The sequence below is a fragment of the Ictidomys tridecemlineatus genome, chromosome 1 (genome assembly GCF_052094955.1).
Source record: "Ictidomys tridecemlineatus isolate mIctTri1 chromosome 1, mIctTri1.hap1, whole genome shotgun sequence".
NCBI lineage: Eukaryota > Metazoa > Chordata > Mammalia > Rodentia > Sciuridae > Ictidomys > Ictidomys tridecemlineatus.
Window position 1 is genome coordinate 26262407 of NC_135477.1, and position 19449 is coordinate 26281855.

At 48.7% G+C, this 19449-nt stretch overlaps 1 protein-coding gene across 16 annotated transcripts in view; it reads right to left on the bottom strand.

The window, feature by feature from the left end:
• The window catches only part of Pax2 (paired box 2), a 90038-nt gene that overhangs the window by 35669 nt on the left and 34920 nt on the right, over positions 1 to 19449 (bottom strand). For 12 of the 16 annotated variants that reach the window (XM_040272482.2, XM_040272480.2, XM_040272475.2 and 9 more), the window contains 3 exons: positions 12450 to 12535; positions 10749 to 10868; positions 5103 to 5171 (listed from right to left, as the gene is read on the bottom strand). In XM_040272482.2, the coding sequence (XP_040128416.2) occupies positions 5103 to 5171; positions 10749 to 10868; positions 12450 to 12535 (275 nt within the window). The remainder of the gene's footprint in view (positions 1 to 5102; positions 5172 to 10748; positions 10869 to 12449; positions 12536 to 19449) is intronic. The other 4 variants (XM_040272484.2, XM_005333677.5, XM_040272479.2 and 1 more) reach the window with 1 other exon arrangement.

Here is a 19449-nt window from a genome sequence, read left to right on the forward strand (position 1 = left end):
AAAGAGAGGTTCCTGGAAGATCCAAGAGTACCACATTCTGGTTTTGTTTTTTGTGGTACTGGGGGTTGGAACCCAGGGCCTGGATCATGCTAGGGAAGGACTCTACCACTGAGTTGCATCCCCAGACCTTTTAATTTTATGTCAAGACAGGGTCTTATGAAGCTGCCAGCCTACCCTTGAACTTGTAATCCTTCTGCCTCAGGCTCCTAAGTAGCTGAGATTACAGGTGTGTGCCACCACACTTGATTTCAGTGGTACAATATTCTGATTCCTTTTCCTACATAGGGCTTGTACCCATTGCCCCAAGACCACCCAGACCATCTCTCACCCAGAGCAGCTTCCATGACCCAGCTACCCCAGGCGGTCCACACTGTCCCCAGCTTAGCTTTACTACACCACCAGTCTTCCCAGCACTCATACTGATGGCCACACTGCCTGAGGGGGTAGAGATGGCAGGTGGCCAGGGAAGAAGGGGGAAAGTAGCTCCTGGAGCCACTCCTCCTAAACACACCATCTGCATTCTCCCATCCCAGGCTTCTCAGGCTGCTGTGGCCTAGGGTGATGTATGTGTGTGTGTGCTTGCTGGTGTCCACGCATCTCTCCCTCTGTCACTGGCTTGCTTGCTCTCCTGCCCACACTTTCTGCTTCAGGAGCTGTTTGGCAGCCTCGGAGAGGCTACTGGAAGGAATCCAGTTCTCCCGAGGAAGAAGGCATAAACTTCATAAACTGCATTTACTTTAATGCAGATTCCTGAGGCTGCTTTCCTCCAGCTTGTCTTCCCTCCCCGTCTACTACATCTCCATCACATTCTATCCCCGACCCTGTGTGCACCCAGATTATGTGCTATAGCCAGTCCTCTTGAAAAGACGAAGCCTGGGGCAGAGAAGGGGTATGAGCTCCACTCATAAGAGAACACTCACGGCAGTCCTGGACAGGCCCCAGGAGATGCCTACACCCTGTCTCCAGTGGAGATGAGCACAAAGGGTGCTTTGAAGCAAGCAGGCAGCCTCAGGGAGGGAGGGGATGCTGACATTTCTTGGGGATGGCCAAATGAGGAGCCACCTGGAGGCTGGGCCATAGGCTTTCAAGAAAGGAAGGGAGAGAAGGCAGGGCCTCTGCCAGGTTGAGGTTTGTGAGGCCTCTCTTGTCTGCTGCTGTCAAGGTCAGCAGGTTCGGGTTCACCGAAGGGTCAGGATGGTTTGAATTACTGGCTCTGCTGCAACTCGGGCTCTGAGGCTCGTGACTATCTTCCAGCCCCTGCACCAGGCCCCACCCTCCCTCAACCCTCCTGGCCTTTCTACCCCCACAGGGCACAGTGAGAGGGTCCCAAAGAGCCCGAAGGCCTGAGGAAGGCAGGGTGGGAAGGGGGTCCTTCTCTGGGTTCAGTGGTTCAGGAGCCTGCCAGGACCCATTCCTTTGGTGGGCATGATCCTGGGGTCTCCCTTCCCCTTTATTATCTCCAAACCCATTTTCCGAGGGGTCCTCATGCCAGCTGCCTGCCCTTCTCACTGACCACTGGTCCGCAGAGGAGGAGGTGCTCTGGGAGGCAAGCCCACAAGCGGCAGGGCCTGGGGGACAGCCCTGCGCCTGGCTCCTCCCTCCTGCGTGCACAGCCTGCTCTGGGGGAGAAGGGCAGAGCTGAGGCAGCGGATTTCTCGCTTGGTGCCCTTGCCAGGAGGGGAAAGGAGAATGATGCCTACCTGCAGGGCTGGAAGGCAGTTGCCAAGGGATGACCAAGAGGTGAAGACGGATTCTAAAACCATGGGTGCTCATGAGAGGGTGCAAACAGGGCAGCGGGGTGAGAACCTCCTGGCCTTTGCTGAGGAATTTGTAATACCCGGTTGAACCTGCCCAAATGTCTGGGGGTGGAGGGACACATGTAGCCCCCTCTACAACACATCTGTGCATTTTTTCCTAGGGATGGTCCACCTATCTATTCTGACTTCTGGCACTATATGAAAAAATATATGCTCATTTGTACTAAACCTCAAAATACTTCCTCAAACAACCTACTCTTTATCCATAGTAGTATGAACTAGTTGGGAAACAAAGGTAGTTGATAATTTGATTGATCTCTGGTATAAATGCACAGTTTTAGAGATAAATTCATGAACCTGTCAGTCTCACACAGTCATGGCTAAACCTGGGTACTTACCCACAGAAAAATACAGTCACCTGCATACAGGGCCCTCAGTAAAAGTCTTAATAGAACATCAACATAACCTCCAAAAGCATTCTACATCTACCTCTGTAGAGTGACATAGTGTGTTCAACAGGCTCATGGCCAATATTACCCAGTTGAATATGTGATTCAACTAAGATAGGAAAATTCTCCTCTCAGGTATGACCAGTCGAATTTCCCTGGTTACTATAAAGATATACTCATGACCACGAATGTGTTCATAAGTGGGTTTCTTTTTCTGGTGTCTTAGTGAATGTTGACCTTTGAACCTTAACTTTTTCTTGAACTGGAGTAGATGTTAGCCAGGTATATAATATTAGTTGGAAAATGAACACAGGCTGAGCTTTGTTAATGCAGTTAAATTCAGGAGCTTGTTTAGATAGATGGTTCCCTTTGTGTAGCTTTCCTTTCTGGACTTTCATAGGACCTGTCACATAGGGGCAGGGTCTGTGACATGTGCTAGGCAGTATAGAACATGTGAAGACATATAATCCTAACAGTAATTCATAAGGCACTTTAGTCCCCACTTATCCAAAATTTTACTTTTCAAAGTTTCAGTTACCTGCAGTCAAGTATAGTCTACTAAATGGAAAATTCCAGAAATACACAATTCATAAGTTTTAAATTGCATGCCTTTCTGAGTAGCATGATGAAGTATTGAGCAGCCCCCTCTGTCCCACCTGGTATGTGAATCATCCTTTTGTTTGGCATACCTATGCTGTACCTGTTAGTCACTTAGTAGCCGTCTCAGTTATCAGATTAACTGTCATGGTATCAATGTATGGCTACAATTATTCTATTTTATTATTAGTTATTGTTAATCTCTTACTGAGCCTTATCTATAAATTAAACTTTGTCCTGTGTATATATAGAGAAAAAACAAAGTATGTGTAGGACTGGGTACTAACCTTGGTTTCAAGTACTCACTGTGGATCCTGAAACATATCTAGTGGATAAAGTGGGGCTGCTGTGTTCTCTAAGAAGGAAATCAGCTGTGTGTGTATGTGTGTGTGTGTGTGTGTGTGTGTGTGTGTGTGTGTGTGTATTAGGCAGTAAACAGACATATTCGTGTCCAAGTGCTGGGTGTAGGTTAAGAAATCAGTGCAACCTCATTTTGTTTACCCAATACAGTGCAACCTCATCATGTCTCCTGGGCCCTCCTCAGCAACCTCTCAGCTCCTTCAAGCTGAATCCCATCCCACTAAAATAGTGCAGACTCAGCAAAACTTCCCCAAGCTCTTCTCATTCAGGGTGAGCTCAGGTCCCTCTCTGGTTCCACCAGCTCCCTGCACTGGGACCAAAGGCCACCAGGAGTTTAGGTTAGTGTTGTAGCCTCTGTTTCTAAATGCCCACTCCATGCCTTGCCCTCTCAGTTCAGAGCAGGCTCACCTACCAAGCAGGGCTCACCTGCACACTTCCCCCACCAGCCTTGGCCAACACAGCAAGCTGCGTCCAAAGACCCAGGGCCCCCCAGGTGGCAGGGCAGTGGCAGATTTTCCTCTTCCCTGGGGTCTCCTCACCTGCCTTTTCTGATACCGACTCTCCTCTCACTGCTCCTCCAAGGGAGAGCCAGGAAGACAGCTTGGTGACCAGGGCATGCCTGGTTTCCATTAATGAGATACACCGAGCGCAAGCCAGCCATGGAGGCAGCCTACAAAAGGAGGCGATCGGGCGGCCAGGAGCCGAGCTGCTCAGGTAATTGGTTTATCTATCTGGAAGCAGGGGGAGCAATCTCAGCACAGACAGACTAGCAGTAAAGTCTCTTCCTTAAGGCTATTTCCTTTGTCTTTTCAATTGCTTGCACATCCATGTGAGAGAGGGAGAGAGTGTTAAAGAGAGAGGGAGAGGGAGAAATGTTAATTTGTGAATTAATGGCTTTTCTCAGCGGAATTGTAAATTCAAATGTCACCTCACACGGTGACACCACGGCTGGTCTGCTGAAGAAGCAATGATAAGATCCCCCACCTCCCTTGGTGCCCCTCCCTCCCCAAAGATAGCTGTGGAGTGGAACATGCTACTTTTAATTTGCAATAACAACACAACAGAGGTATGCAGTAATGACTGCCTGCTTCCACCCTCCCCCTGGCTTCCTGCCCCCCCAGTCCAGGTGGCTCCCCCATTTCCTCTCTCCCTAACCCCTTCTGAGACAACACCTCACCTCACCCTGGCTGCCCCCCACCCCACCCAGCCAGTGCCTGATCACATGGGGGGTGCCTTTGGAATTGACAATGCTGCAACCCTCTCTTCTCCTTCAATAATCAGGGAATTAATGACCCTGAAGTTAAAGTGAGGCTGATACTGAGGCCCTGCCCAGCGTTGGGAAAAAGCCTTCATTGTTTTCAAGCAGGAGGCGGGCAGCAGTGAGGGAGATTCATGGATGGAGATTGAATATGCAATTTTCTTTCACCTTGCCAAGAGCTGCCCCTGGGCTGTGCCTGGCCTAAATTTTTCCTTTTACCATCTCTGCCTTATCCGGCCCTCCCACCTCCCTTCCATTCTTTCCAGAAAATTACCTTCAAAATTGATTTCCACTTTTACAAACAAATATAATGGGAACACAGGAAAAAACTTGGGCCGTGATGAATTAGGGCTGTCAGGTGCTTCCAGGTCTCCTTTGCTTTTGTTTTACTACCCGATCTGCTCTTTGTTTTTCCAAGGGCTGGAAAAACTGCCCCCCATGCACTGAGCGCCTGACCCTCCAGGCCACCAGGGCCTCAGTCCTACACCCCCTCAGTGGCCCACGGCAGAAGCCGATCCAGGCCCTGAGACTCTGTTAGCCTCTTAGGTGCCCAGTGGAAGCCTGAACAGCTGCCTCTTTTCTGTTCTCTGCCCTTAGGAACCCCCTTTCTCAATGTTCTCTAACCACCGCCCCCAGCTATTTCCCTTGACCCCCACACCATGTTCCCTCTGGCCCTCATACCTCTTAAAGTCCAGACCAGATGCAAACCTCCACCTCCTCTAATGTGGGCAGGATCAGTGTATACCTCGACTAGAGCAAATAAGAGACAAACACTGAGAGATATTGAAAGTCAGGCAGGTAGAAGATTGGGGGCCATTCCCTGAGACTGGAAGACCAGACTCCTCTTCAAAGGGCTGCAAGGGTTCTGAGCTGCAACTCCCACACAGCCTGAGTGGGTGAGGGTTCCCAGCCTCAGTCTCCCTAGGGTTGGCCCCAGCCATCCCTGGAGGCAAACTCAAGACACCCCGTCCATTTGCCAACAGATGTAGAGTGGGTTCTATGGGCCAAACTCTATTTGCAAGTCTGTGCCCAGGACCATGGAGACTCAACTAATTCAGGCCTAGCTTAGAGCTCTCCTCAGTCATTGGTGCTGGTGGACACACACATGGTTATACTGGTACTCTCTCTAAGCATGCACACTACCTAGAAAACTGAATACCTTCCCAACACGTGACATATCATATCTCCTTACACCCAAAGATCTCAGAGGAGGTAAAACACACACACACAGAGACTCATACTTGCATGAACTGTGGGGAAAATTACATATGGTCTCTAAAACAAGCATACATTTTTCCAAGGTAAATAAATCAATTTGCATGTAGGAGCAGAAATATATTAGATGGATAGAGGGAGTGATGCCCCCATATTAAGGGGAAAAAAGGGTCTTTATTTATATACATAGAAAACACCTGTGGTGGCTAAAAGATGATATATGCACCAACAGGTAACCATAGAGCAAATGAATAGGTAGAGATGGACCAAGGTTGTCCCAGTTACACAGGTGAGGCCAACTGCACTGGTCACATCCAGGTTAGCTTATCCAGCATCAGCTAGAGGCTGCCTTAGTAATAAGAAGCTACACCAAAGTTATGGAGCCTGTGTCCAGATCAGTTTCTTTCTGACACAACTTCATTTCCCCATGAAATCAAAACCCATAATGAGACTTTCTTTCCCAGATGCAAATCAATCCATCTTCCCATATGGAGTTGGTGCAACACTCTATATCCATGATCTCATGGAATCTTCTCCAAAGTCCTTGTGAAGAAAGAATTGTTACTATGTCCATTTTATAGAGGAGAAAACTGAGATGATGCATGTTAAGTGACTTGCCCAAGGTCACACTGATAGTAAGGAATGCTAAAATTCATGCCAAGCTATGCTCGCCCCAGGACTCACATCTTCCCCCCTGAGCACTCTGCTCATCTAGGCTAAGCTCCTGGGCTGCATGCTGGCCTCCACCCTGCACCCTCTTTCCTAGTGGATCTTTGCAGCTTTCTCTTGCCTCCATCCAGGGCTCCTAGACAAGGGTAGGTGCTGCTCATTTCCACAACGTATTCCCCTTCTTTGTTCCAAGACTAACCTGAGCAACACTCTTTGGGACTTATAGGAGGGAAACTAACTAAGGAAATAAACTGCTTCTTTCAGTTACAGCTTCATCCAAATCAGAAGGGAGTTATTAAAGGCAGTGACAGGACTAGGCCATTTGTAGTCACACAACCTGCCCTGTCTGAAAATGCACAACTGTAGCAGCTTGGCACCACTTAGCTGCACAAATCATTGTGCATCTAATTAATGGAATCCAAACCCACAGCCTCCCTGCAATCCCACACATCAAAGGATGACACCAACACACCTCCCTCACACCGATCAACAGACTCGCCATGACTTTATTTGGATTTTTGGACAAGTTATGTAACTGCTCTATGCTTCAACATGGCTGCCAATGGACAGCAATGCTCTGGGCCACAGCAGAAGGCAAAGGGCATCAGGTTTTTGGGTCCCCCCCCCCCCCGCAGTGCTGAGGTTGGAACTCAGGGCCTCATGCTTGCTAGGTAAACACTCTACCGCTGAGCTACAGTCCCAGCCCATACGTGTTTTTTTAGGCTGATTATGGATAGAAAAGTTCGTCTCTGTATTCCAGCTACAACCTTCAGAAGATCAATGTCCCTTCAAAGTTCCAGGGAATCCACACCTAAAGTGAGGATTTTAGCAGGGTACTGAATGATGATTCTTCCTTCTTAGACTGAAGCACAGCCTGTCTTCTGGGGACTTCATGACATGACTTCCTCATCTATCGCTGGTCTGTCTATCTCCTGGGAGTTTCTGGACTCCTGAAGGAGAGTCACAGCTTCTAAAGTGGCACATTTCTCCAGGGAAAATCTGGGTTTTTCCACACTCCCACAGGCCAGGACATGGCAAGGAGTCTCAAGCAGCCCACAGTCACCATCAGCTTTTCCCCAGAGTCACAGCTGATCGGTCCTTTACTAATATCCCCACGGATATGATTGCTGCAGATACTAATAATGCTGTCCATATTCTGAGTGCCAGTGCCAATAACGCTCTGGGTATTATCACTGTGAACACCAGTAACTACTGCTGAGATTGTCTCCACTAATGCCAGCACATGCTGCAGTCATTGTCCTCGCTAATGCCCACCACCGTGACATTGTTAGAGCTGAAGAATAGGCCGCACTGTACCCAGAGGCAGGAACCGGAGCAGCTTCCTGGAGGGCAGAGAAGTACCCAGCTTGCCCTCAGGATATGCCACTTTCAGGGAGATGCCACAGTGCCTGAGGCCGAAGGAGAACCAGTTTGGCAAGGGGCATCCAAGGTCCTCCTGGAGGGAAATGTGCCCGGCCTTCCATTCCCTCTAGGGTCTAGTCCCTGGACATGCAACCTCAGTCCCATCCCAACATTCCTCGGGCCCCCTAAGTCAGTTTCTCTTTCGCCTGCAGTATCGGCTCAAGAGCTGAAGGACATACTGGGTGTCTGCGCAGCCTGTGCCCGAGGCTGCCTCCTGCGACCGGCCTGCCAGCTGCTTTGCTACCTTGGCCTGACTGCAGAGTTGGGCTACATCATCTTGACACATAATTATCTCCCCTATTCTTAATCATCTGAGCTGCTCCCTAATGCAAACTGGGCCTGGCTGCTTGGAGGCATCAGGAGTGGGGGAGGGGGAGGAGGGCTGCCACAGATCTACCTTTGCTCTTCTCTCCCTCCTCTCCCTTCCCACCTGGGTCCCCTGGATCAAGAGCAGGGCAGTGGTCAGGAGAAGCTGGCCTCCCTCACAGTCCTGGACTCCAGGGAAAGGACAACTGTATCTGGCCTGGGGTTGGTCAAGAGAAGAGGGATTCAGGACAAAAGAACCCCTGCTAAAAAAAGGACAGGGCCTCTGCTCCTTCTTGCCACCTGGCTAGGTAAGTGTTTAAGAGGAAACTTCAAGGTCCCCATTATCTCTCACCTGAAGATTTCAACTGCTTCCTCACTGTCTTCCTGCCACCATCACTGTCACATTGCTGGGAAGAGGAGTTTCTCAAATCCAGCTGTGCTTCTGTCCTTCCTGCTCAGACACCTTCAGAGGCTACTCCTGCTTTCAGGAGAAAGGTCCTCCCTCCTTACACAGCTCAGGCTTGGCCTGCTCTCCTGTTACCTGAACCACCTACTGAGGCTTACCTTGCACCATTTCCCTTCATGCCTGTTCATTCCTGCCAAAGCTGCCCTGCATTTGCTGGTGACAAGGTTTGCTCTCTTAGAATTTCAGGCTGCCATTGTATGTAACATCTTCCTCAGCCATGGTCAAGGCCTCTCCTCAAAGAGCAGCCTAACCTGGCAGTGACCTCCCTCCCCACCTCCTTCCCACTCCCAGCTCCCAGGTGGCCAGACCTCCAACATGCACCATATCTGATGGACCTTTCTGTTCTTTGGACTCAGTGTTTATATGCCCCACTGGAAAATAAGCTCCTTAAGGACAAGAATCAGATCTTCTTTTACTTGGGGATCCTCTGCACCAAGCTTTTCTTGCAGCTGATGTGCAGGAAGTTTCACTGAATTAAATTAACTCAGAACAATGAATGTGAGCAACTGCTCTGAGAGGACAGCACTCTGTCCTGGGCCTGCCATGCCTAGCCCTGGGTGGCTGAAGCCTCAGGCCAGTGCCTTCCTACTCCAGCCTCCCTTCATGGGATGTCCACAGAGGGCATGCATGCCCCCAACCTCAGGCCAAGGTGGTAACGGGGTAGGGTGGACAGAAGTGGTGCCTCCCTGGCCCCTGAATAACACAGGGGTTGGTAGCAAAAGAGAAACGCTTAGAGTTTGAGAGGCAGATTCTACCAAAGCACTCAGGGTGCCAAGGAGCTTGGCTAAGACCTGAGTATGGGAAGTCCCAGGGAGAGCTGGGACTTAGGGCCTTTCACGCTGCCTCCCACTGCCCATAAGGGGCTGCCGCCAAAACAACCACAATGAAATTTAGTGAGTGGCAAAGGCCGTGGCAGCCAAATGGGTTTGGATATTTTGGAAGAAGGAGAAATAGAGCCAGACAAGCTGTTTCCCTGTGAAACGAGGCCATTAGGGCTTCTGGAAAGAGGCCAGCACCAGGTCATCACTGTCTTGCCAGGCCTAGGCCTCTTCTACACTCCATCCCGTCTGCTGGAGGCCAGGCCTCACACGCTTTCTTCCCTCTGCCTGGGCCCAGAAAATCCAGGCTGTGGCCCATGGAATATCAGCTTTGTCCCTCTTCCCCATTCTTCACTCGCTCAAGGGCTTGTCTATGCTTGGGGTAACCACAGGACAAACTGTCCAAACAGTGCATTCTTGAGAGAAAGGGAGGTGTTGCTGGGTCGAGATGAAGAGACAAAGACATAAATTGGGACTTCTTGGGCTAATGGAATATATATGGTCACCCTTTATGCTCATCTTTGGAGGATTCTGTCTCAGAATTTCATGGGAGTTTCTACCAAAGCCAAGAGGTTGCCACTTCCCCAGCTAGGACCATGAGAGAATTGGGGCAGGAAGTAGGCCTGAGACACTGGGCTCTCTGTTTGTCTGGACCTGTCAGTCCTGTGCCCTGGCCTTGTGCTTCAGAACAAAACCAGATGGTCACCAAAGGAACCCTATTGCCACTTCATTTCAAGCTCACCCCTACCACTCTGTCCCTCCCTCCCTCCCTTCCTTCCTTCTTTCTTTCTTTCCTTCTTTCTTTCCTTCCTTCCTTCCCCCACTGTTTCTCTTTATTCCCCTTCCCTTGAACTCCCAACCTGACAGCCTGGCTATTTCTGGAGTGCTCCAAGAACATGAGGGGAAGGGCCAACAAGAAAGTTGAGTGTTGTTTTCTCCCATGGAGAAGAAGAAAGGTCCCATGTCCAGTGACACAAGTGGTTTTAATGAGGCAATGTCCTTGTGTTACAGAGAAAGGACACCAGGGTCAGCTGCACCTGCCATCACCCCATACCTTCTTATGGGTTGGGATCAAGTGAGGATAAAGTAGGCTGGCCTTTCATCTTTGGGTCAGAGACCAACTGTTCCCCCAACCTCCAAAACCTTCCCTAGGTAAATGGTTCATGCCTTTCCTGAAACCCCACAGGGACAGCTGGGGTGAGTCTCAGCGGAAGGTGAGGCAGTCGGGGCTGAGCAGATGGTTAAGCTGGTGGCCCCACCAGTAACCTCCCTCCCTCTCTCCAGAAGCCAGCAGGGCAGTGGGGGGACCTGGGTTTTGCTACTAAAACTGATCTCACAGCAGAGCAGCTGCGAGGCCAGGCAGAAACCGGAGATCTGAGTCCAAGGACAAAGCATGCGAAGGGGAAGCCAAACCTCTTCCCTCCTCCCTACCTTCATCACGTTTCCTCTTCTCACCATTGGAGCGAGGAATCCCCAGGATCCCATTGATGGAGTAGGATCCCACTGGGTCATTGGAGGCGCTGGAAACAGGAGGGGAGGCCGTGCTGGGAACTGGGCGAGAGTAAGGAGGAAATGCCGTCAGGATAGCAGTCGTGATCGTAGGCCAAAGCCCCAAGGCTGGGGGCAGAGAGAAGCAGAGGACAGAAGGAGGGATGAGGAACCCATATTCCCCTCTTCCTCTGAGGTTTAAGGGGGGAAATGCGTTACACATACAGTTCAGGTTGTTATTACTTCTGTCCAACTTTAGTGGTGAGTAGTCAACCCAGGCCTTCTCTGCAGACTTGTGGGTTTCAGTGGGCACCTCAAACTCTTTCCACCATGGATGGATGGTGACAGGCTCAGGAATCACCAAGGCTGACTTCTCTACAAGGTACCTTGTGGCCCTCCAGAAAGCACAGCTCCTAGGGTGCCTTCTGGCACAGCTCATCCAATCCCCAGAGCTGGGCAAATCCTTCCAGACAAACCCCAACTCATTTTCCTTAGTCTCCAGGGCAGAGTCTTTACTAACTGTGATTTATAGCCTGGGGCTTTCTAAGAGCACTCTGATTCTGTGGAGATACAGGATGGTCCTGAGGTTCCCAGGAGTACTCAGTTCTCTTTCCCAGTTACTCTGGGGTTAAAATCACTTGCGAAGTTCCTCAGTTCCCCCTCAGGCACAGACTAGTGAGCACATTCACTCCACAGTAACCAGCTCAGGCCCAGCCCAGCCCCACCCTCCCTCCTAGCACAGGCTGTAACTCAGGTCTGGAAAACAAGGGTTCCTGCCAACTCTAGGAGGGCTGGGATCAGCCTTTTCTACTTCCTGCTGGTCAAGAAAAGGACAGCTGCCAAAGAGGCAGCAGGAAAAATTTAACCATATCCTAGTCCTCGAACCCCAGACCTCATCTATGGCCACAAGAACACAAATTGTCCGTGGGCCAGAAAGGAGTCAGTCTACGTGTGTCGGGGGACAGGAGAGTGTCAGGAGGTGTTCTGGCAGGCCTGGGCCATGTCTATGAAAGACCCTAAGTACAGGCAGAGAACTGAGGAGGCTGGAGAGAGGCAGAGAGCTACAAAGTAGATAAGATAGAGACAGAGATCAGGGACACAGGCAAAGAGAAAAGAGGCCATTAGGAGGGAAGGTGAGGAAGAGGGAAAGATCCAGAGCTAAAAGCAGAAGAAGAAAGGAGAGGAGAGAAAGGAAAACTCAGAGAGAGAAAAAAAGAGGAGAAGAGAGAAGGATAATTTTGAAATTAAAAGCAAAAACAAAGATGGAATAAGAACGTGGACAAGAAAGAAAGAGGGACAGGTAGGGAGATAGAGTCACATAAATAAAAGATGACAGAGAAGAAGAGAGGAAGAAGAAAAAGAAGAAGAAATGCTAGAAGAAAAATGCTGACGTAAGAGTGGGAAAGGAGGAAAAGGAGAACACGGACAGACTGAGGCAGGGTATCAGGTGGGAACAGAGACCAAGTGCAGTGAACTAATCTTATTTAGGAGGCCCTGAGCCTCTAGGAGATGAAGAAGAGGAGGGTTTGGGAAACATGGCAGGTCCTGAACCTCACTGGAGGGGGCAGTTCCCAGGGCTGGTCTTTATTTCCTGGCTTTCCCTGGGTGGGAGGCAGGCTTCCCCCATTCCCTGAGCCCTCTTACCAATGGTATGGCCAGGGGTGGTCACTCCTGTCCCTGCCCCATCCGGTGTTGGGTGGAAAGGTTGCTGAACTTTGGTCCGGATGATCCTGAAACAGCATCACAACAGCATTATGAATCCTATGCCCATCTTGCTCTGACCAGCGCCAGTCCAGCCCGGCAGAGGGGCCCTCCCAAGCTCCTCAGCTCCATCCTTGCCTGTCTGCTCCTTGTTCTCCTGCTCTCACCAACTGCATGAGTTTTCTCTCCTGTCAGCTCTGTGGGTCACACTACTATAGCTCTGGACGGAGGCTCTGCCACAAGCGTCATCTGAATTGTATCTTGATTTTTGGTAGCAAGGATTAGAGCATAGAGTCTTCTCTCCTTCTGGGGGTTGGCAGAGCCAGGTGACTGGTTTTCTACTTTTCCCTCCTCAACCATATAAGTGCACTTTCTAGTACCAGAACTCCCTGAATCTGGAGAGCATTCTGGAGCTGGTTTTCCTTCTGGGAGCATGTCATAGTCCTCCAGAGCCCAGGTGAGGTGGCATGTTTTATCGATATACTGAATTAAGGACAACAGGCAGGAAATGGCTGGGTAACAGGTAACCCCAGAATTCCAAGGATACCACATGGTCCCTTTGCCAGATGTCAGGCCTGCCCGACCTCTTCCTGAACCCACTCACTGCTCTCAAATCAGCCAGAACCTTGCCTCCACCTGGCTGACTGGCTCCATCACCTCTTTATCAGCCTGGCTGAGAAAACTGTTGCCCTCCCCACATACCCCAGGGAGCAAAGGGTCAAATCAAACAATCAGGGGCTGGAATGAGCCTATCTCTTGGTGATCTACAAAACTTGGGGCTCACTGATGCAAAGACCAACTCAGGGGCCAGGACTGAGGACTCCATCTGTGGGTCCAATGAAAGGCCCGTGGATGCATGAAATCCATCACCTCGTCACTTTTTCCCTAGTTCCCTCACCTATAAGGGGGTTGTTCTTGCTCTGCATCCTCTGGTACTGACTGCCTGATCCTCTTGGGCTACTCAGCTTTCTTTGAATATAAATCTTCCTTCCCCAACTTTCTAGCATCAGGAGGAGGGACCTTATCCCCATGGCCTGGTCTGGTCTACAGGATTGGTACAATCTCTTTCCCGGAAAGATAACACAACTCTAAGAAGAATCAACAAGCAGAAGGAAGGGTGTTGTATGAGGAGCTGGAGGAGGGCAGAAGTACAGCAGGGGAGCCAGGGGAGCATGAGGCTTCAGGGGTTAATACCTACACCTGACAGACACCATTTATGGATACATAAAAGAGACAAGAGGAAATAAGGCTGAAAACTTGGATGCAATGATTAAAATAGTTATTTCCCACTTATTGAACATCTATTATGTGCTAATATTACACAATTTATATTACTTATATGTACCTGTTAAGTCTCACAGCAACCTCTGAAGTCAATATTGGGATCCTCATTTTGCAGATTGAAAACCAAGCTGACCAGGGTTACATAGCTTACTTAAGATCACACCACTATCAGCTAAAGCAGAGTCCGAATTCAATCTCCCAAACCTGTGTCTTTTGCTATTCTGTCATCCTTCCAACGTGTAGGCGCCAGGTTTAGAGGGTCTCCAGCCATGAGTAATTTCTCAAACTAGAAATGACATGTAAAAACAATCCCAGGAAGGTGACATCTGGGCATGACGTGATAAGGAACTGGTCTTAGGAAAGAGAGGCAAGGATTTGCAGGACAACTGTGAAGACAGGATGGACAGAATTTAGCAACTAACTGGAGGTAACCATGGCTCTAAAACCTCAGTGCTATGCCACTGGGAGCTCTGTGGTCCATGTCATTGTTAAAAACAGGCTGCAGGGAGGTAACTGGTTTTGGAGGAAAGTGGTGATGTTTACCCTAGACATGCAGCATGTGAGGCGCACGCATCCACGCATTGCTGATATGGCAGAAAGGGATTCGGGAGTCTGTTGGGGAAAGGAGTGCTGAGGGGAAGAAGAGGCCTCAGGATGGATACAGGTAGAACATGGGCCTTGCAGGCAGCCTCCATGGAGAAGAATGTTTTAAGAAGAATATAATTTGGGTTGGGGGTGTAGCTCCTTGGAAAATTACTTGCGTAGCTGGGTTTTATTTTATTTTTGGTGCTGGGTTCTATCCCCAGCACCAAAAATAGAATAAAATGGGGATTTGGGTGTTTGAGTGACCATTAGTGATCCTGGGGAGAACAGTAGTCTCGGCATAGTGTCTGGAGTAGAGTCAGGTAGAATGAATGGAGTAGTGGTCAGGAGGAGAGGGAGGCAGTGAAAGGAGACTCCTGTGTGGAAGTCAGAGAATGGAACTGGCTACCAAGTGGAAGGAGAGGGTTTCAGGGTAGGAAATACCTGTTTGTGGGCTGAGGAAGAAGAACAAGTGAAGAGGGAGAGACGGAAGTTGCCAGAGAGATTGTGCATGACAGAGGGCAAGGCAGAACAAGGAAGAGATGGAGTGAAGGGCACAGGGAGGAGTAAGCAAGAAACAGCATTCTTCCAGGTGGGCTCAAAAGCTTCAAAAATGAACTTCCATGGCTTTTATTTCTCAGCAAAGCTGAAAGTTAGGAGAAGGTTTGGAGCCTAACCACAATAGGAAAGATCAGAAAGTAGGTTAGGGCAGCATAGGCTGATCTAACAAGAAAAGTCTAGAAGGATGCTGAGCAGCTCAGAGAAGCTGCGGCAGATTCATTGCAGCACAAGTGTCTAGAGCCTCCCTGATCCTGTGGGTGGCTCTACTTGAGAACTGATAGGCTCTGGACTAAGGGAGTCCCAGGGCTGGGGCGGGGTGAAACAGATAACTGGACAGGCTTGTGGAGTTTCTGTCTTTGTTACCCAGAGCCTCTGACCCCTGGGGCACTGGTGCAGATTTAGCTGAGGCAGCAAGTGATGGAAAATCACTACTCCCTGACAGCGGCTTGGTGCAGGGGAGAAGACTTAGGCAGGGTGCCTGCTGCAAGTTACTAATGTTCTACTGGTGTCTGTCTATGAACCCAAGCAGTAGGCCCTTGCCAGTCCCCAGAGCTAATCACAGGGAATTTAAGAATTAGAATAGTGGAAATCTGAAGGTCATCCAGTGCACTCCTGTATCCTGTATACAACCCAGTAACTCATAGGAATGGCACTAGGGCTGAAAGCACGAGGTAAAGCAAGGTGGCTGCCTGACATTTATCCTCCCCATGCCTCCTCCTCTTCCTCCAATTCTTTTCCATCCTTGGCCTCACAAGTCATCAAGACATGCCAATGTCCTCAATGGCCCCAGGAAGGTTTATCCAGAAGGGTCAAGTCCCAGGATATGGATCCTTGGAGGATGTGGACAGGACCCTGAAAGGCACAGCTAGAAGGTGTCATTTCCCATTTTCATGGAGAGGCAGGGTATGGTCCCCCACTTCCTTTTCTAGTAGGCTTTCCTTCATAGGAAGCTGTTTTCTTTCCACTTCAGATGAGGGCTTGCTTTTCCCAGGGTTTTGATTTGTGCCTAGTGCAGGGCTTCTGGGCACTCAGAGTCTCCCACACTCTTATGGATGGGAGTACAGCAAGGGAATTTGCACAATGAGCTCAGTTTACCGAAAGTGGAATACCAGCTCTATTACTTATTGCCTGGAAAACTCAGTTGTTTCTTATTCCCTTATCAGTAAAATAAGATAATACTACTAGGCACTTTCTGGGACTACAATAAGAATAATCTACGAAAAGTGATTAATATGATGGCTGACCCCATATATGATAGCCATGACAATAGTGCCCAATAGTATTATTATTTCTATAGGGGACCCCTAGGCCTGGCTGCTTTCAATTTAGGGGCTGAGCCAACTGCAGGCAGGAGACCTTCCCATGCAATATATTCCAGTTTGGTCAATGCTGCAAGCTACAAGACCTGGGGAAGAGTCCTGTGAAGACAGGAAATAGCAGCAGCTGAGGCCACAGGTTGACCCCAAAAGATGTTGCACAGAAAGACTTTCAGACAGAATAGGGACCAGATAAAGCCCCAGTTGGGGATATGAGGAGGGATCCACAGAGGACCAAAGAGATGATAGGGGTTTGAGGCAGAGCTCTAGAGGAAAGGATGGTGAGGCAGGTGCAGGTGGTGAGGTCACTCTCTCTTTGGCTCCCAGGGGCCTCCACCTCCCACTACTTGGAGATCAAAACAATTTGCATGGGCTATATGAGTCAGAATGGAAGCCGTGAGTGAGTCTTCAGCAACAGTCTGTTACACTCATGAATGGGGAGAGACACTCTCCTCCACCTCCAGGAAAGCATATGGAGACCCCCCCCCCATGCTCTTTTACTTCTACCCCCTCTTCCTCTTCCTCTCATTGCTTCCTATTTCCTTCTCTCTCTCTCTCTCTCTTTCCCTCTCTTTCTCTGCCACTTTCTCACTTTCCCTCTCTTTGTCCATCTGTCCAGTCCTTGCACCCTGAAGTCCCACTATGGCTGTGTGAGTTTATTGATTCCTGGGAGCTGGGGGAAAGCAGGAGGCAGGGCTGGGGTGCAGGCTCAGGGATGGAAATAGAAGGCTATAAATTATTTGTGACAGGAAAGCAATAGTGGCAGAGTGCTGAGCACAAGTCCTGTGTCACTATTAGATTCCTTTTAGCCTGATGACACTGTAAAAAAGGTTAAGTGTCTGCTGGAATCGTACACCTGGGGGGCCGGGGCAGCCTGGGAGCAGAACAAGCCACTGAGAGCAGGTATATCAATTCTCCAGGCCAATAATATTCCTCTCATTGATCGCCACGCAAAGTTCAAAAATCTCATTACAGCCAGGCAGACCGGGAACTTTTTACAAATCAATAGAATGATATAATGTATGTATACTTAGTACAAATGTATCTATTCATCTATCCATCCATCCACAGTCTGCCTCAGGGTTTTCAGGTTAACCTACCCATCATATTATGTTATGTTATGTATGATATTATATTGCATTATATTATATGATAATAAATGGTGTGCAAAAACTTCCCCTGAGGTGGAGACAGGAAGAGGTCCTATTAGCATTGAGGTGACCTCAGACAGCTCACCTTGGCGGGAGTGAGGTGGCAGCATTTCCAGGACTACGTTGGTCAAGATTTCTAGGAGTGATGCTTCCTCAGCAGGACTCCAGTAATAAAACCAGTCTACTGCATGTTTACTGTGTGCTAGGCAATGCTCTCAGTGCTTCCAACAAGTGGGTCTCTGAATCCTCACAACAACCCATTTTTCAGATGCAGCATATTATAACTTGCCTGAGGTCATTCATTTTATAAGTGGCAAATCTTGCATTTGAATTTAGGTACCCTAACACCTTCACCACTAAATTATACTGCTTCCAGAAAAAGAATCCCAAAGCCCAGAATCCAAACTCCTGGATTCTATTTCTAATCCCATGTTCTAAGAAATGAAGGCAAGAGGTACCTCTGAACCTCAGTATTCCTCAGTAGAAAATGGAACCAGTGCTGAAAATATGTGTACATGGGATCTGCCACCATATCTCCATGAAGTCTTGTCCAGGTACTTAGAACAGTCTGCTGTCCCAACTTTGGAAATATTTTCTAGAGAAACAGCAGGTTGGTCTCAAGCCTGGTCTTATCATTGGTTTTTGTTCAAAGAGCCTTAGGAGTAAAATGTCAGCTATCTACATACATGTGTTATATACATGTATGAATCAGCATAAATTGTCCTGGGGTTTAGAGTCTGCAAAAAATACTTAAACCTTGGTATGGGAAAAATCTTCCCTGATTTGGTAAATCAGAGGAACTCCAAGGTAGAGAATGTTTTAGACTAGATGGCCCCACTGTCCACTGAGCCAGACAAGCTGCTGGTGAGGCTTCCGTCAGTGACTTCAAGTTGCCTGAGTATGCATTATAAGCGGGATCGTTCTAGAGAACTAAACTACATTTACTTCAGTAAAGGATATTTTGCCTGACTAATGCTGATGATAGCTAGGACTGGAGTCTTTGAGAGCTGCCTGAATCAGGCGTGGATCTCAGGCCTGGCCCTGAGGCAAGTCAACAACACAAACAGCTGGAGACTTCTCATAACAGAATCTCAAGGGAGATATCATAGATCACCCAGGAAGTTTTCACCTCTCCTGAAAATGGTCCCTACTCAGAGAACTCTAAGGAATGAGAATATTCCTTTTTTATATCCCAGAAACTGAAAACTGAAATTTAGTTTCTTTTGGGCTCCTTATTTTCTGGCTGTAGCAGGACTCAGCTGGGATACACAGGTTGCTAAGATTTCTCCCAAATGTGTCAAGACCTTCTGCCACTTTCATCAGCTCTCAGAAGTCAAAATTAAACTCCAATAAATGAGAACTCTATCAAAAAGCTTGCAGAAGGGTGTCCTAAAGTATTAACTTGAACTACCTGCATTAGAGTCTCCTAGGACACTTACCAAAACACAAACCACTGATCCCTCCTCTGACATCCTGAATTCAAATTTCTTTATTTTTTTTTCCAATCATTTTTATTTTTTAAACCAGGGATTGAACCCAGGGGCACCTGACCACCGAGCCACATCCCCAGCCCTATATATTTCATTTAGAGACAGAGTCTCACTGAGTTGCTTAGCACCTCACCATTGCTGAGGCTAGCTTTGAACTCACCATCCTCCTATCTCAGCCTCTGAAGCTGCTGGGTTTACAGGTGTGTGCCATTGCATCTGGCCATTTTTTTTTTTTTAATTCTTATTTTGAGACAGATCTCACTAAGATGCTTAGGGCCTTGTTAAATTGCTGAGGCTGGCTTTGAACTCGCAATCCTCATGCTCAGTCTCTGGAGCCTCTGGGATTACAGGCCAACCCACCCAGCCTGAATTCAAATTTCTGTACTCCAATATTTGAGACAAGCTTAATCCAGGGGGTGAGGGAACCATCCTACTGGTTCTATAGGGGGTCCTTGAGAGAGTCGGGAGGAAGTGAGTGAAGAAAGTTCCTTACTCTATCCATACACATTTCTTACCATTTGTTAAACCTGACTCTGACTGATGCTGTCATCCAAATTCA